Below are 13,849 nucleotides of genomic sequence, written 5' to 3' on the forward strand. Positions count from 1 at the left end.
TGAAAATTCAAATGAGTGAGAGTTACGTAACCCACAGGATAACGTTAAATGAGATGAATTATCTGAAGACGGTCTGAAAGCCTTCTCAAATCTCCGTGTGGCTCTTTCTGTCATGCCGGGCGTTATTAAACGTTTGCAATTTACCTCTGGAGTCTCCCGGGTATTCAGCAGGGTGCCAATGTGATTATTCATCGTTTGTGAAACGTCCTATAGTATACGAAATAAAGTATAACGGTAAATTTACGTTTTTATTTGCTTACAGAAACTCCCACGAAGTGCAGCCGACGAAGTTCGTCCAGTAGATCATACGCCATATCCTTTCGCGAGTGACTGTACTGGGCCAGGCTTGTATTCTTGCGATTCAAGAGGGCCTCTGTTTTGGTTAGTGCTAGAGCCATTGCCAAGATGGCGTCGTAAGTCTGCGCTGCGTATCGCGATATGGTCACGCCGCGTTTCGCCAATTCCGATGAGAATTCCGCGCTCGTCTGCAACGTGACAAATGGTTTCTTTGAGTCTTTCTCCTTTTTTACTTGTCAATTTTGATCAGGAATCCTGAGAAGAGTCTGAGTGAATTTCATGCTCAGTTCGTTTCGCGGTTAGACACTGATGTCGTCTGGTCGTCTGGGAGATACGTTACCACCGAGAAGATTACAGTCGCTCGTAATCGAGGGTAATTTTCCAACGTCGCATCAACCTTCCTGAGTAAAATGAGCAGGTATAATAAACTTTCTTAGACGATGAAAGTACAAGGATGCGATAATAAAATATACTACGGTGTCTTAGTTGTATCTTAAGATTTTTCAATTCAAGGTATACGTTGATGTATTATGGAATTGTCGAATTACTCCATTAGCTATGAGGTTAGTTACTGTGATCAAAGGGATATCAAAATTGCAGTCAGCATCGAACTCTTTGAAAGGATAGAACAGTATTCAACCAGGAACGGATGAAAGTTTAGGGTTCCCAAATCTCATGATTCAGCTTCCTTGCGATTCATTAACCAAATACGATTTCTACGTGACTTTCCTGCCACCCCGAAAACCACCCATTCGAATGGTATGTACCAGCTGCTAGGCCATGAATTTAGGAGATATCCGAAATTCGATTACACATAAAGACTTGTCATTAGCTTGATTACAGGACGGTATCGTTTGTGTGAATAATGATAAAAAATAGAGTTTTTTCATTTGGGCAATTAACTTATCCACAGCGGTAACTTTATTTCCAAACTCTAATTCGTTAGGTACCTTTTTTTAAATCTATTAAAAATACGAAAAATTACCCACAATATTAAAAAATTCATTGAACCCATTACGCAGGGACATGACACGATTTTACAAAGTGGAACGTGCAGTGACTGTGAATTAATGTATTATAATAAAATAATTATATGTCAGTTCAGGAATAGATTCATAACACATACATGAGGAATATGACTAAACGATTACGTGACCGATAGCTCACGTCAGATCACGATTAGAGGAGATCCTCATCAATATAGTTACGTGCTTTTCACAAAGTATGATAATAATCACTAAGCGATAAGTATCGTTCATCACTTCTTCTGGAAATCCCAGAGGGATTTTCCGAAGGACGTGTGTGTGTCCCTGACATAAAAAGGAGTAGTACAAAAAGGGACGATGGCAAAGGTAAAGAAAGTAGAGTGTACGGATTCTGCGAAAGGGCAAAGAGAGGAAGTTCACATTCTGGCTTCAATTTCCCAGGGCCACGTGTCCAGAAAGGAGTCGTCCAGGATGGTAATTGAGTGACGATAAAATTGCCTTTTTCTCAGCTTATTCCGGCCTCCTATAGGTTTTTCCAAAATGATTTCAGCGTGATTGCCGAGTGATTTCACAGCCTTATTACCTTACATTTTTTTCGATCGACCAATAACCACATTGATACGTACCATTCCAGAATAGCTGTTATCATTTGCCAGGACGGTCCCGTGACTTTTGACTATTATAAGACCATCCAAAGTTTGGGAAAGTTGCGACGGGGAACAATCCTCGGGTCCAATGTGCCACCAGTCACCGGTCATACCTGATAAATCGATTGTGTCACCCGGTAGAATCCACGCATAGTCACCACCATGCATACCGAGTTTCCAGGCCTGTGGATAAATGGAGAATTGTACGTTAAAGGTTTGAATTAATTAGCATTAATTGTATCGACAGATACTGCGACAGAGTTGGTTTATGGATAAAATTTTCCTTGGTCGTCATTACGAAAATATTTGTATTAAATTCTGTGTTCAAGATGATACTATTCTACCACGGGAGGAGCGAGACCAAAGAGAGAATAAGATGAAGTAAGTTGCTTAAGTAAGCTCGATTAAGCTGAAGTAAGCTGCGTTCCCTGCAGAGACTTTTAAGACTTTATGAAATTTCTTCGGGTAACCCAGTAGCTCTACTTCGTCTTCCGAAGATGGAGATACTTTCTATGTCATCCAAGGGGACCCGTAGCTCTATTCGTTTCTTGAATAACATTTCCAAGGGTGACAGATAAATATGTTTCAAGAAGCTTCATTAGACTTCGAGTGAACCAGGTTGACTATATACAGCAAGGGTTAGCCTTATCTCGTATCAGCCTTATCAGTCTTGCTTAGGAAGCGTAATAAAGCACATTGATAAGCAAATGAAAATTGAAACCCTACGGAAGAGACAGTTCAATTTCCTAAGGGATTTATAAGCACTAATTCATTTTCTTATTTGATTAAATCGGAAGGGGTATTTTTCTGTCTAAATAAATAACAATAATTAAATACAGGTAATAATTTAATAACTGTCAGTATGATCGAATAATTATTACTGTATATAATCGTTGGGTAATAGTGTTTAATCTGTAGGGTGTGTCAAAAATTAATATTTTTTCCTTTTTTTTTAATAGAAATCAACGAACCCTCCTGTAATAAGAGGTCAGGTTCATTTTAGCAGAGGAATATTAAACTTCATCCCAGTCGGACAGATTCGACTCAGTTATTGCGGAGGGCGAATGGACTTGGACGCCCTTCGATGCCCTCTGGCGGACGTCGATGGTCTTTTGTTGGTTCAGTATTATTCGATTGAGACATTGGAGGATTTCAAGAGATATTCCTATCCCGACTGAAATCATAAAACGATCGGAATGAGAGCTTTAAAAAAAATTGTAATTTTGGGAATGAATGACTGCGTTATGATATTCTTACAAGTTAATGAATCTAACAATTAGAGTGGACATTTTTATTGAGGGGATCTTTTGCGATATGATAATAAAATGGATGATGATATTCTGAAAGTTTGATACGCATCTCGCTAGCGACCTCTGTCTGCTGATGCACTAACTAAGCTAATCAGTCTTGATAAGATTGTTCGTGGAATTTATGAGAATCCTGTATCTCGTTTTTCTTTAATTTCATTCTCTTTTTTCCCCTCATTTCTCAAGAACGGCCACCGTGACTTCGCCAGTGAAATTGCGTTTCGATATTCCGGAATTAAATTTCCTCTGCAGGACAGGGAAAATTAAGTGAAATTGCATAAGTAGTGCGGCTTTTCGAATTATTCCTTCGGGCAGGAAAAGGTTCTGGTTGTCTTAGGACATTATTAGTTACATTTGGAAGTGTCTAATTGTAAGTGCGTATGCGAATCATCATGATAATTTGGGTTGAATATCCTAGTGTACTATATATTAGTGCACGTATATACTAACCTCACAGAAGACTTTTGGTGCCAGACGCGGTGAGAAACTGCCAATAATTATGCGCGTATCCAATTCCTGTAAATTAACAAGAACTCCGATAACAGAAAAAAAAAAATTAAATTATAAGAAGCCCATGTCGGCAGAAAGTCAGACCATCCGTTATCAGGAATAGAATTTATGGGATTTCGTTAATCCTGAGAACAACGTGTTTCTCATTGAACGTTTTATCCCTTAGGCACGATTAGAATCAGCAGGAAGACTAGGGTGTCCCAACTTCAGTAGAGGCTTTGAAATCAGTCTCTGAATGAGGTCCTCGATCACTTAAGGATGTTTTCAAATTCATTCAACTGACCTTAAGAGTCCTGAGCTGGTCTTTATAGTCGTTCTCGGCAAAAGTGATAGTAGCTGTACACGTGATGTTAGCCTGTTCCAATTCCGTGACCAGGTCGTTCACTGCCTGAAACACGAGTTTTAGTAGGGCGTAGGATGTGGTCTTCAGGTTCTTGAAGCGCTGACGGTAGGTTATAGTCTAAGTGTGCTAGAGCTTGCAGTCCCTTCTTAGTTGGAGAGTGCTGTCGCCCTCCCCCAATGTAATTAGGGAATGTCGTACGTTCACCTTAATAGAATCGGGCGATGTAGGAGGGAGTTGCTGTGGCCGAGGATGTTGATAAGGGTGAGGATAAGAGGTAAGAGAGGAGGTCGTGATGGAAGTGGAACAGGAGGACAGAAAACATCCGGAGCGTTCCTCGTGACCTCTTTGTATCGATTGACCTTTGTTCCAGGTTAAGTTCACTCTCGAACTTCTATATGATTTTTTCAACTCACCAGAGAGTACATGTCGCCGTTTTGCGATAGAGCCGTTACGGTGTCCCAGCCGAAGTGCTTGATCAGGGCGATCCTGGCAGGATTGTGACTGGAGTCTGGTGCGACTGTCCTCAGAAATAATGGGAACTCGGTGGAGTCCGACAGGGCCGGAGCTGTGGAGCCAAAGGAGACTTGGACAATGTTCCAGTACGGAACGATCTTGGCCAGGGTCTCTGTGACCTCAGAGCATGCCGTTCCCAGGAGAAGAGGCATAGGGGCACTCTTGCGCGAGTAGAGCGCGTGAAAGAATCGATCTACTGCCACACCTGGATCGCACTGTAATCAGAAAATAATGATCTGATTCTGAACTCGGCTCTAATTCACGTGGATGATGGAAATCCGTGCTCCTCTTCATTGTCTCGATAACCATTGAGTGTTTTTCTTACAAATGGACCAATTATAAGCTGAGCGTGAAAAAAAAGCGTGTCGCCTGGGGTATATAAAGAGTACATGGAGTAACTGGAGGACATTTTAACGAGCACTTATTCGACGCGGATGACGACCAGGAAGTTGTACAACGCGAAATCCTTAATGACGTCGTTTCTCGAAGAAGCCTCTACCGAACGCACGCGAAACTTTGCGACTCTTCAGAGACTTTCGAGAACTTTGATCCCACGAGTTTCTTCATAATAAATCCTCAGATCGACCATATTGAAAAGGCCTCAGGTAATTCTCGAAATATCCTAGAAGCAAATTGTTGCAATTTTGTCTAATCTCATTAATCCATAAATTCTCCATTTTCAGATTACTTAACTCGCACTGTGTCTCGAAGCCGTCAATTCTTCAAAAAAATTCCAAACAGCCACCCTTGTATTCGAGCAGTAGCTTTATATTCTGAAATGGAATTGTAGTGGCAACAGTTTATCCAATTACGCACCTGGAGAACAGTCGTACATGAAAATAGGTATAGAAAAAGAGCGAGATCATTTTGATCGATTACTATCGATTACGCTGCGGCAAATGGATACTGCGAATATTCTTAGCGATGATGTTGCAGTCTGTAACTGGAATTTAAATCTGTCCTCGTACCCAACTCGCCTCTTACGTACATATCTCACGTCTACCTTAATACAGAATTCCGCACAGAATTCTGATGGCGCGTTTCGTCTCTATAACGTTTAATCGTCCTGTTTCTACGAATTAACTCCAATCTCTGTTCACACTTACAGTGACATCTAAATCTGTGCAAATTTTCAGAGTAAAACGGCAGGGGTTGGTAACACTGATATTAGATACTTCAGAGTCGACCTTTCGCCTCGATTAACGTTTTCAAGTCGCGCAAGGTCCGCTTTAAATGGTCTCCCTTCAAATTACACAAGCCAAGTCTAATAGGGCTTTCAGACATTAAAGGTGTGTATAAGTACGATTTCAGGAAAATACGTTATTTGGTAGTTTGTACCAAATGGCGACCAGAAATTTTTATTGGCAGGAAGATGTTACAGCAATTTTATCGATCGGTTTGATACCATCCCACCTTCTGGCAAGCCTTTTGCCACAGTAAAACACCTGCTTGGACATTTTTTCTTAAGAAACAAAAAAGAAAAAGGAAGCATAAATAAAGTCGATTGGATTGTCGCCGCAATCGACATCAGCCTTAAACAAGTCATGGCTGAAGGTTCTTGCTTGGTAAGTACCTTCGATTTGAGGTTTACTTTTTATTTATTTATTTTTTCCTCTTGAATTACAGTCATTCCCCGTACCAGTTCACAAGGTATCCAAGCTACTCGTATGCCAACCTGAAATAATCCTGATCATCATTGACCACCCTGTAGTTTATGATAAAATTGTGACAGCTCAAAGCCAACGCTTAAGCTCCATTCCGTATTGGCAGTACTGCTTTCGTCAGAATTACCTCTGTGAAAATGGCGTAATTTCTATCTGACCTTATTTCTTTATTATACACACGTCACCCGAACGCTCCTTGACATAGAGACGTGAACAACACAGTCCAGTGAGTCTTCCGTTTCCGTTAGGATGAACTGGGACGTTTCAGACAGTAGGACGATGTCTTGGGTTTCATTGGTTTTACTGGTACTTCGGTCAGAGGTCACCGCTCGAATTCTACCCGTTGAGAATTTAATACCAGTGCAGGAAAGGCTGGCGTTATGCGTTACGAGTATAATGAACGGACTACCTAATGTTGGTAGTAGGATAATCGTTTACTCGGATGGCAGCAGCGACCTTATTGGAAGTTTCACCGACTTGTCGATATACCTTAGGAATCCTTGGATCGTTAAGAGTTCAAAGAACTTCAAGAGGCATCAGAATAAGGGTGCTGTTATGATTATTGGTCCACATGATGATTACATGGCTATATATATGCTTCCGGAATTAAAACCTTCAGGAATGCTCGTGATCATATCCTTGCGACGGATAAAGAACTTGCGGAGCATCTTCAAAGTCGTCGCCGACGCTAACAGGGCACGCACTGTGCTTTTAATGCCCAATGAAAATAACACTGTGGAGTTATATTCATACACCATGAACGCTTATAGGCAATGTGGAATTGTGACAGTCATTAAGATGGGTGATTGTTCTTCGAAGACTTTGCATTATGATATATCAAAGATATCGAATAACTTTAATGGCTGCCCAGTAAAGTTATCTACTGCGATGTGGATGCCGTATTGGACTTTGGAAATTCATAATGGGACTAAAGTCGATACGGGAATGTTTCGCCATCTCTTTGCTTGGATTGTCCAGCGACTTAATGCTACAGCTCAATATTCAGCAGTGAACGAAATTGGTAATGTAAAATAATTAATTGTTTTAATCGTACAACTTGCATGTGTTTTTGATCCTTAATATAGCGGATATCAACTCGGTGGTCCAAAATGGCGAAGCAGATATCGGCTATGGTAGCATTGTCACGTATCCAGATGCACCTGCTATATTTTCAAAGCCCTATATGTATAGTTCGCCCTTGATAATACTTCCTGCAATGAAATTAAATTTGTCGCTTCTATACGTAACGGCCCTTACGTTAAAGGTAAGTGGTGAATCGTTCAGTGACTTAAAGCTTTCTTTGAACCTCCCAATGTTTCAGGACTGGCTAATGATGACGGGAATGGTATCGATAATCATTTTAATGGGCACTTTATCGAATATTTTCGATAAAAAATTTCCCCTCCTTCAAACCATTCCATCGTTCCTTGGTAATTCCGCCGTAATCCGTGTGACGTCACTGACGCAAAGATTGTATATGATTTGTTGGATTTTTCTTGGATTCGCTGCAACGCGCGTCTATCTGGTTAATCTGACTATGCTAATGTCTCCCTCAACTAATTACGGCTCTAGGAAATTTCGCACCATTGAACAATTTGAAAGCAGTTACACAGGAAAAATTGTTGGGACGCCTCATTTGAAGCAGCAATTTCACGAATGCTGTCCGCATTTATTTCAGAACTATGAGGTTCGTGAATGGATTATTATTAGATAAATAACATTGAATGGTCATTGATCCAAATGATATTTTCTTTCAGAATGTAACGATTGCAGATTTTCAATTTGCTTTGGCGAATTTAACGAGTGGAATAAGTACACTACCAATGGTGGCTTCGTATACACTGGTGAATATTAAAACATATCGGTATAGGTATACTAGTCAAATTTTATGTCTTTTGAACCGACCACACCCGAGTGCACCCGAGTCTAGTCAAGGGTGAATTTCCGACAAAATTCCCTTTGAAACAGAGTCTTTGATCTTATTATAAAATTAACAGGATCCACAGGGCTTCTTAGTTCAAATTTATCAGTCAGATTTGAGAAACTTCATCCGATCACTTTTCACATTTTCATAATAGACTCTATAAACTGCCCTGTATGCTATATAAAAATTATCTAATTAACTACTTGTTGCAGGTATTAAATACTAAATTCCAGTTTCGACACGTCACCTATATTCCGGAAGAAGTTTCATTACAACCTATAGTTATTGCCGTACCAATGTACAGTACTTTAATGTCAACTATCAACTGGATTATCAACGGTGTCAATCAAGGTGGTTTTAGTGCATTGTGGCTTACTCGGATGCAATATAAATCCTCAAAATCTTGGCATAAAGTAGGCAGCATCGATGATCAAACTTTTAGTATGCAGCATATACAGGGCGCACTTGTTATATTAGGAACAGGCTTAACATTTTCTATGCTCGCATTCCTGGGAGAATTATTAATTAATTCTTATCTGGTTAAATGGAAGCAAGTTTTCAGACGACTAAGTCGATGCCGACGCCTACGCGAAACGTCGAGTTCATGAAGATGGTAATAACTATCAGTATATATATAGTATATACACTCCCTACAATATTGACACCCTTGTCACCGCTTCAAGTTTTTACACGCTAATTACTGAGACACGCTGGTAGTTTCCTTGTAACCATTTTAATCACCTGTATCTATCCATTTTTTTCATCCTTCCTGACTCATTGTTAAAAGACTTGCACTTACATGTCTTATCATACATTTCACGAAGACACTTAGAGCGTGAAAAATATATTCATGCCCATGTGTAAGCTTGGCTTTAGCTTTTGCAATAGACATTTTGTTAGGTGGTAGAAATTCTCTTGAATAGTCTTATGAATCATTAATATTATACAATTTGAAATAATTTTCAAAGACAGGATAGACTAACGATGAGAAATTATGAGAATAATAGTTCCTATAAATATTTTTGATATGTGTGATGTGTGGAAGAACATTTCTCGTGACAAGGTAGAAGATAACTTATGATATTATCATTACGTGGATTACCGGTTGACTAATAATAATAGTATAACTTTCGCTGTTAACGATACCTTCCTCAGGATAAAGCTGTCAGAACCAAATCCTGAAATCCTTTGTTCCCTAACGTCAAATACAAAATTTAAATTCGACTGTTATATTAAAAGATGTCTAAAGAGCAATTGAAAACGATCCAATCTAACTAAGTAAATGTTGAGACTGTTATTAAGGGGAAATTAGGGAATTGCGCAGTTGTCGTTTGAAGTTTATGAGAAAACAGTGCTCTGTATAAAGTTGCCTAAGAAAACAACAGTAATCCATCACGGAGTATGAACATTTGATAGCGTTCAGGAACCAGTCAGAACTGTTCAGAAACGTTCAATCCTGTGGAACGACGGGTGGATAGGCGTGAGGAGGAGCCAGAAGCAATTGCTGTGCAATCAGTGCTCGTAATTCCGAAAAAGTTGGAATTGCCGCGCTTAAGTGTCTGACTTGTTGGTTGCTTTCTCTACTACATACATATATATATATATGGATTACGTCAGAGAAAGACTTGCCACTTCAGTGAGAATCAACGAACCACATAATGCTGACTACAATGTTGCTGATAACGATACTCCTGACCCTTGGTTTTACTCAACCACGTCGTCTGACGGAATCCCGAACGAGTCACGGTCAAGATTTTATTGACTGCGTTAATCGAATTATGGAAAATCATTTTACGTCAAGTCCGCTGGCGGTTTTATCTTATACACCGAGCGAGTGGATTAAGAGAATTCAAGAAAATCCTAAAACTATCTTAAATGATTTCACGGTTTTATTGTCATCTAATAATTGTAAGATCAATAACTCAAGTCAGTGCTTTACTTAGTGGTGACCTTGAAATCAATCTAAAAATTATTCGCTATATAAAGCATTATTCACCTACTGGAAAATATTTAATTGCATCAGTGGGATTGCCGAAGGATGATTATTTTGAAAGTATATCTAATGAGATAAGAGACACTGAAAAATTGCACGTCACTGTTCTACGAGAATATCAATAAAAAATTGCTCTGTATGGTAGATGAAAATTTTTTGAAAGTGAATCTGTCAATTTGAAATTTTTCAGTTTAGGTAACTTTCGTAATTCGTCAAAAACTTTGAATTTTTTCAAAAATTTCTTCGATAACACAAGTGCCTTGTACGAGTTGTCGGTTGAGGTACATTGCTTAAAATTTCATAACCTTAAAAAAAATCTGCTAAATCACTATTGTATATACAATATTTTCTTATAATATTACAGGTTTTGTTCTGGTTGATAATGACGCTTCTAGGATTTCTATTGGTTCGACTACTTGTGCCGTCATTCAAGTAATTCTCTGTATTCTCCCTGCCGACTCTATTCATTGACCAAAGTGCATTGGAACACAGTGCCATTTTGCCTACCTTACAACGCGTCTCTCTCTGCTGCTGGATAGCCTTCGGATAGTTCATGGTAGGTACATACAAATGTACACGATAAGACTGATAAAGCATTTAGAGTTGCCACGACAAAGTAATATCAGAACAGTATCAGAATTTGATAAAAAACAATATCCGGTCGGAGGAGGTTTAGTAGTAGGGAGAATTTGCTGCGGGGTGAAAGTGGTAAATCTACTATGATATCACTTTACGAGGTGACACTGTTTAAACTTAAATCGATGAATAATAATAATAAGAATACATACATTGTTTCAGCAACAAGATGCCCCGACGATTCCAGAACGAGTCATATGGACCCTACTGTCTTTTCGCTGTCGTGAGATCAGTTGGATGCACCCAATAAGCAACTGGACAATATCAGCTGCGACAGCGAGTGGTTTCATGAATTTCTGAATGACGCAGGAGGTTATTGAATCCATCATGAGACGAAGAAGAAATCGATCAACTGTCCAAGTCGCTGATATTCACCTGACTTGGTCCCATACGAAGGGAATCCTATTGTGCCATATTGTCCAATTGACCATATGTAGTCTGACTTTTATAACGGAACTCCTGAGGGTACGTCTTAGAGGGATAGCTAATGGGATTTCTAACTGAATTAGACATAATTTTCATCTCAGACCGATGTCGTTAGTGGCTAAGAAATGAGGACTATTTCGAGGGACTTATAAAGAAAAATCAAGATTCTTTCTACCGCAGGGAATACTGGAAACAGCTAAATCCTCGTAGAGGGACATTAAGGTTGGCCCACAAATAACGAATGGTTGTTGAGTATACTGCTTGCGATAACTTACATCCCTGCTTCCATCAGCCTCGTATCAGGGCGGAAGTACATCAACCGTACATGCCGAAGAAACTAACGACATCAGAATCGTCTTGAAACAGTGATTAATTTCGTTGCTCCGGAAACAATAAGTCCGCCTGAGACAGCTGGACTATGAAAAGCTTTCTTTTCTGCAACGTCACCGTGAACCTAAACACTGATCGTCCTGATTCCTTCTTCCATAAGAATCAAGAAGTTGATAGGAATCGATTCCAGTCCAATACAAGGTATCCCGCATTATTTCCTGATCCTGGTGAAACAAAGTAATGGTTTTCTCGAGTACAGACTTTGAAGGTGTTCAATAAATCCTACCTATCTTCGAAATGGATATTCCATCCGTTTTTTTTTTTTTTTTTGGAGCACTAGCAGAGTAATACCCACTCCGATATCAATGACGTCGCCATCATTCAGCTCGCAACGAAGGGATAAATAAGATCTGAGATTGTCTGAGAATCCTTGAAAAAAAAAAAAAAAAGTACTAGGGTAATAAGTCACGGGAAGAAAGGAAGAGTGAAATGGGGAAGGGAATGAGCGACGCGTGTCGTCCTTATCGGAAATTCTTATCCAGCGAATCCCACAGCATTAACCTCGTACAATTTTATATAGAAGCGATCGCATCCGTTATCAGAAATGTACTTGTTGAAGATGTCGTTCCGACGTCTAACGTCGAGATATACTTTACCAGGGGGAACCTTTCGACTTTCTTACACGTCGGGAATCGAGAGAACTTAACATTTTCGTTTTGACGCCAAGACGCCTCGAGTGTTTCTCTGACTCTTCAGTTCACTTGGGAAATGTCAACGGGTGAGATGTTTGCATTAGCTACCGTCTCGTTGACATTTACAATTGACGTGAGCGCGGAACTATAGCGCTGCGTTACCTATAAATTACCTATATAATGTATCGGTACTGACAGCCATATGCTTGACCCAGCTCTTATTAGCCGAAGGCCCATTAATTTATTTCTAAAGACCCCGACATTCACTGATTGAAATTTCAAAACAATTCGTATCCTATTCGTATAGTATCGCATAGTAAAGTGATGCGATCAAAGAATTCTTTAAGTCCCAAAAGCTCGGCATCAAATAAAAATCCTTGATTAATTGATCCTTCCTAAAAAGATTCGAGTCGCTCGAATTCGATCCGTAAAGTCGGTTTGAATGGACCCGCATACTTTAAGCGTAAGGGTGAGAGGACGATACGCAATGGACAATGGGAGTTTTCGCATGGATTTTGTGTGCCAGGGCAAGCGTAGTCAGCTGAATGTACAAAGCGAAGGAAGTCAGTCGAATGGTAGAGAAGCTCGACGCTAGGGACGGATCAATGCTGACCTGACCTCAAGAAATAGATACTCCTCTCCCTGTATGTCTATTCAAATAGTTGATATCCGTAAAGTATCATTCAGAAAATTCATAAGCCATTCTATCGGCTGGAAATTCCTATTCGATAAGAGTTTCAGGTCCAATGGATCTTCCCGTGACTCCAGCAGCAGCAGCTATGGCTACTTGAATCTGGCCTGTTCTCCAGTTTATCGTGAAATCAATTTCCAGCCGTTATCGAAGTTGCTGCCAGGTAATTCGATTCGCCAATCATGCAGCGTTGCTGTGCATAGTGACAGCCACTGATGATGCTAATAATATATTAGCAACAATGATGGCTGATTTAACTGCGAACTAAATCTAGACCTCGAACTTTCAGGATCGGCCTTGTCTAATGCTGATATCAGCTGTCAGGACAAGGTTATGTCGGGTTACTCGAGGTCTAATATTGTGGACATGCGCCCTCCATTAACGCGAGGCTTCCTGAGGGGTTAACGAGGGGAGCTTGGGGATGTCGACATTTAATGTTCGGAGGATCCTAATACGTGACTGTTATCCAGGACCATCCGGAACCATCTAGAACCATCTAATTCGCTAGGGTAAACCTTCAATCTGTAATGAAGACACAAGATTTTGCTGAAAGCAGTTTTCTTCTGATTGCTGATTAATTTCAAAGTTATTATAAGGGATCATCATTTAAAGCTAATTTCCCTTTTTTACCCCCTTTGTAGTGATATGGCGGAACGGTTCACTTCATGGCTGGACATAATTACAAGATGACAAAAATAATTATTTAGATAGAGTATTTATTATACATTCTAACAGTTGATCAGTCTTCATGAGATTTTGAAACTGCTGTTATTCTGTAGTTTTCTTTCGAACTGTGTAGCATTTGCTTAGGAGGATTTATGAGAAACTGCCAGCAGGAGAAGTAGACTAAAAACCTTATGAAATTTAGGGATGTTAGTCCCCCCCCCCCC

General features: G+C 39.9%; 2 protein-coding genes and 1 long non-coding RNA gene across 15 annotated transcripts in view; 2 read left to right on the forward strand and 1 right to left on the reverse strand.

The window, feature by feature from the left end:
* The window catches only part of LOC107274234 (gamma-aminobutyric acid type B receptor subunit 1), a 37,635-nt gene that overhangs the window by 7,548 nt on the left and 16,238 nt on the right, over nt 1–13,849 (reverse strand). For 7 of the 9 annotated variants that reach the window (XM_025091557.1, XM_025091568.1, XM_015753160.2 and 4 more), the window contains 5 exons: nt 4,504–4,818; nt 4,031–4,135; nt 3,688–3,753; nt 1,910–2,113; nt 261–485 (listed from right to left, as the gene is read on the reverse strand). In XM_025091557.1, the coding sequence (XP_024947325.1) occupies nt 261–485; nt 1,910–2,113; nt 3,688–3,753; nt 4,031–4,135; nt 4,504–4,818 (915 nt within the window). The remainder of the gene's footprint in view (nt 1–260; nt 486–1,909; nt 2,114–3,687; nt 3,754–4,030; nt 4,136–4,503; nt 4,819–13,849) is intronic. The other 2 variants (XM_025091561.1, XM_025091564.1) reach the window with 2 other exon arrangements.
* On the forward strand, nt 492–3,100 carry LOC112495353. Of its 2 annotated transcripts, none has more exons than XR_003061782.1 (4): nt 492–715; nt 1,918–2,133; nt 2,260–2,311; nt 2,890–3,100. It is a non-coding gene; the product is annotated as an uncharacterized LOC112495353 (long non-coding RNA). The 2 variants fall into 2 exon arrangements; XR_003061783.1 differs by lacking the exon at nt 492–715 and adding an exon at nt 730–1,056.
* On the forward strand, nt 4,793–13,038 carry LOC107274241. Of its 4 annotated transcripts, XM_025091588.1 has the most exons (11): nt 4,793–5,208; nt 5,287–5,446; nt 5,740–6,168; nt 6,230–7,288; nt 7,353–7,531; nt 7,589–7,954; nt 8,025–8,111; nt 8,404–8,804; nt 10,549–10,740; nt 10,983–11,285; nt 11,348–13,038. In XM_025091588.1, the coding sequence occupies exons 4-8, from the start codon at nt 6,517–6,519 to the stop codon at nt 8,797–8,799; spliced, it is 1,800 nt and encodes a 599-aa protein (XP_024947356.1). In that variant the 5' UTR covers nt 4,793–5,208; nt 5,287–5,446; nt 5,740–6,168; nt 6,230–6,516; the 3' UTR covers nt 8,800–8,804; nt 10,549–10,740; nt 10,983–11,285; nt 11,348–13,038. The 4 variants fall into 4 exon arrangements, with proteins under 4 accessions (XP_024947356.1, XP_024947343.1, XP_024947346.1 ...); XM_025091575.1 differs by having other exon boundaries at nt 7,353–7,954; XM_025091578.1 differs by having other exon boundaries at nt 7,353–7,954; nt 11,427–13,038.

This window comes from Cephus cinctus, unplaced genomic scaffold, assembly GCF_000341935.2.
Source record: "Cephus cinctus unplaced genomic scaffold, Ccin1 Ccin1_scaffold0093, whole genome shotgun sequence".
NCBI classification, from domain to species: domain Eukaryota; kingdom Metazoa; phylum Arthropoda; class Insecta; order Hymenoptera; family Cephidae; genus Cephus; species Cephus cinctus.

Bases quoted from the DNA above. Each gene is read 5' to 3' on its own strand.
- LOC107274241 (XM_025091575.1), top strand. From the start codon at position 6,517: ATGAACTGGGACGTTTCAGACAGTAGGACGATGTCTTGGGTTTCATTG. The intron at 7,289-7,352 runs GTAATGTAAAAT...TCCTTAATATAG, and splicing joins TTCAGCAGTGAACGAAATTG to CGGATATCAACTCGGTGGTC. The intron at 7,955-8,024 runs GTTCGTGAATGG...ATTTTCTTTCAG, and splicing joins ATTTATTTCAGAACTATGAG to AATGTAACGATTGCAGATTT.